Raw genomic sequence first — 3057 nt, 5'->3', positions numbered from 1 at the left:
GGGAACTCGGAAAAGCCAAAGAGCACTGCAATGAGGAGAGAGCTCACGGGAAGAGCAAAAGAAGCTATCGCGGGGGATGGCAAAAAGAGACGTAGAGGGGGACAACCGATGAAGCTGGCATAAAGAGGACTAACAAGCTGTTCAATATCGGCAATAAAGGCAAGCAAAACGACGGGCCACATACCCACAAGCAACCGAGGTGGCAAGGGCACAAACAACAGCAGGAACAAGACAAAACAAAGGGATCCCCTCAGAGCGTTTTCTTCTTGAGGGAGCAGGCGTCGCCAGCTTCGCGGGCGCAAGGGCTGCCGGGCGCGCGCGCCGTCGCGTCCGACTTGGCCTTTGCATAGTCGAGCTTCATGGGCTTGTCGTAAAAGGGGAAGCCCTGCATCTGGCGGACCGCGCTCGAAGCGGCGGGCACGTCGCGGAAGACGACGAACGCCTGCCCTCGCATCTTGTTGCTCTTGAAGTGCACAATGTCGATGATCGGGCCAAAGGGCGCGAAGACGGCGTAGAGCGACTTCTTCATCTCCTCCTGGTTGACCTTCTCCGACAGGTTGTTGACGTACACCGTCTCCTTTGGCGCGTTGGCCGACGTGGCAGCCGGGGCGGCCATTGGTGCAGCGCAGCGCTGCGGCGAGGGCGCGCTGCGAAATAAAAGAAACCGAAAAACGCGGCTCTATCGGCGGTAATCTTTCGTAAGTTTTTTCTCACACCACGTGCCTCTACCCCGCCGTTCACTGCACGATTTCATCCTCAGTCACTTCCTTGCGCAGGAGGACGCCGTGATGGTCGAGTGGGGCGATGCTGAGCCCCACCGCGAGGCAACGTCTCCGTCGGCGACGGTGAGAACTCTGCTCGTGGAGGGCGACGCCTTGCAGCGCACCGCTGTCAAGGCGATGTGCGCCAAACGAGGCCATGTGGTGACGGCGGTGTCGGACGCGGCTGAGGCACTACAGGCGCTGGACGCGCGCCGCTTCGACCTCGTGCTGACTTCCTCCAACGATGGCGTCGGCCTGGTGCGCAAACTTCGCTCGGTTGAGGGGCGGCGGCTCTGCTGTGCAGTCATGTCGAGCGACGACGCGCTCGAGGAGGCGTCTTCCGAGGCGGGCGCCGACCTGTTTGTCCGCAAGCCGCTCCGTGTCGCCGACATCCCGCGGCTTGAAGAGGCCGTGCAGCGGCGGCGGCGCGAGCGCGATGCGCTGCTGGTGGAGCGGACGAGTGGAGACATGGAGGCGTCAGCGGTTCGGCTGCAGCGCGCGAGGCGCGGCTCGCTCGGCCGCGCCGAGGCGGCGCGGCTGAGGGCGGGCATCCAGGAGCAGATCGCCGCCCGCTCGCGCATCCCGGGCCACAACGCCCTCCACAACGCCTCTCTCTCTCCACAACGCCCTCCACAACGCCCTCCACAACGCGGAGGTAGGCCACCTCCACAACGCCCTCTTCGAGCTGGGGCGCGGGACGGGCGGCGGCGACTGCCTCAAGCTCGCCGCGGCGGGCGAGGTGCAGCGCAGCTCTTCAGAGGAGGCTCCGCGCAGGGCGAGCGGCAAGCGGTGGTCCGTCTTCATCTCGCACTACAAGGCGGAGGCGGCGATGGAGGCGCGCTGGCTGCAGGGCGAGCTGCAGGCCTCGTTCTCTCCCTCCTTCGCCGGCGTACCCACGACACGTCCCCGACGCGTTCACGACGCGCCCACAGGAGCGGCTCGGTGGCAAGGCCTATTCACACCTGTCTATTCACACCTGTCTCGCAGGAGCGGCTCGGTGGCAAGGCCTTCCTCGACAGCGACGACCTGCGCGACCTGCGCGAGCTGCAAGAGTCTGTCCGAGACTCAGAGGTGTTGGTTGTGCTGCAGAGCGCGTCGGTGGGCTCGTGCGGCGGTTTGCGCGGCGGCAAACACCGCGAGCGCCTCTTCACAGCTGGAAGTGTGAACAGGTGCTGCGACGGCCGTACGTGCTGCTCGAGCTCTATACGGCGGTCCAGGCGAATATGCGTCTCCCCCTCCCTCCCTCCCTCTCCCCCTCCCTCCCTCCCTCCCTCCCTGCCGCTCTCTCTTTCTCTCTCTCTCTCTCTCTCCCTCCCTCTCGTTGAGAGGATGCCTCTCACCTTTGAGATCCTTTTCTCATCTGCCACGCGCGCTCCCCCCCCTCTCGTCGTGCAGGCAAAGGTGCCCATCGTCGGCGTCGCGCTCACCGCAGGCGAGGCGGCCTTCGACTTTGACAACTGCCAAGACACTTCCGAGACACTTCCGAGACACTCCCTAGGCGAGGCGGCCTTCGACTTTGACGGCGCGGGCCTCTTCCTGGAGGGCCTCGAGTCGACGCTCGACGCTGCCAACCCGGGCTCAAGCGCCGTCCTCACAAAGGCCGGGGTCCGGCTCGCCGACGCGTCGCGCGTGCTCGCGAGCACCGTGCCGCACGTCATCTCGATCGCCCTCAACCAGGGCGCCTCTCGCAACGTGCTCAACGCCACCCTCGCCGACATCGTCGAGGCGTGCCGCGCCGCGAAGCCGCTCGCGCCCGCCGAGCCGCCCGCGCGGGGAGAGTTCTCCGGCCGCCGCACCCCGCCGGGCCACGAGCCGCCGCTCGCGGCGCGGCTCGAGGCCGCCTCGACGCTGCAGCGCTTCTTCCTGCGGCTGCGCCTCGCGCGTTGCTCGCCGGAAGAGGCGGAGCGCACCGGCTTGCAGAGAGGAGATGCGGCTCCGGACGCCGATCCCGCCGCTCGCAGAACGCTCTGACGCGCCCTCGTGCACGCACTTCTCTCCCCTCCACTTTTCAATCCCACCTCTCGTCTTGGGTCTACTGCGAGCCTCGCACACAGACCCACACGCACCCGGCCGCACCCGGCTCGGACTCACATTGCATACACGCTGTTTTGGTCTGTTTTGCGGCGCGCACCGCACTGGGACTGGCCACTGCGCGAGTGCGCGCCGCGGCGCCGGCGGTCGGGTGGGTACGGCTGTACGCTAGTGTGGGGACTGTGCGGGTACGGCTCTAGAATCGTGTGTAGTCTGTAGAAAAAAAACGGACGCCGATGTACATACTATAGCCCAACTCAGCGCA

The 3057-nt window shown here is 65.9% G+C and overlaps 2 protein-coding genes across 2 annotated transcripts in view; one reads left to right on the top strand and one right to left on the bottom strand.

The window, feature by feature from the left end:
- Positions 1 to 616, bottom strand: part of EMIHUDRAFT_316755 (hypothetical protein) — a gene marked incomplete at both ends in the record, with an annotated part of 1286 nt that extends 670 nt beyond the window's left edge. The window contains 2 exons of the mRNA XM_005766064.1: positions 27 to 64; positions 336 to 616. Coding sequence (XP_005766121.1) covers positions 27 to 64; positions 336 to 616 — 319 coding nt within the window. The remainder of the gene's footprint in view (positions 1 to 26; positions 65 to 335) is intronic.
- A 149-nt stretch (positions 617 to 765) lies between these two features.
- EMIHUDRAFT_445800 (hypothetical protein) lies at positions 766 to 3035 on the top strand. Its single transcript, XM_005766063.1, has 6 exons — positions 766 to 1347; positions 1421 to 1623; positions 1749 to 1859; positions 1931 to 1978; positions 2157 to 2177; positions 2260 to 3035. Exons 1-6 carry the CDS (start codon positions 789 to 791, stop codon positions 2962 to 2964), a joined length of 1647 nt encoding a protein of 548 aa, XP_005766120.1. The 5' UTR covers positions 766 to 788; the 3' UTR covers positions 2965 to 3035.
- The last annotated feature ends 22 nt before the right edge of the window (positions 3036 to 3057 follow it).

The sequence above is a fragment of the Emiliania huxleyi genome (assembly GCF_000372725.1).
Source record: "Emiliania huxleyi CCMP1516 unplaced genomic scaffold EMIHUscaffold_524, whole genome shotgun sequence".
In the NCBI taxonomy this organism is placed as follows: domain Eukaryota; phylum Haptophyta; order Isochrysidales; family Noelaerhabdaceae; genus Emiliania; species Emiliania huxleyi.
Note: the sequence above shows the minus strand (reverse complement) of the source record. Positions and strands in the feature narration are given on the sequence as shown.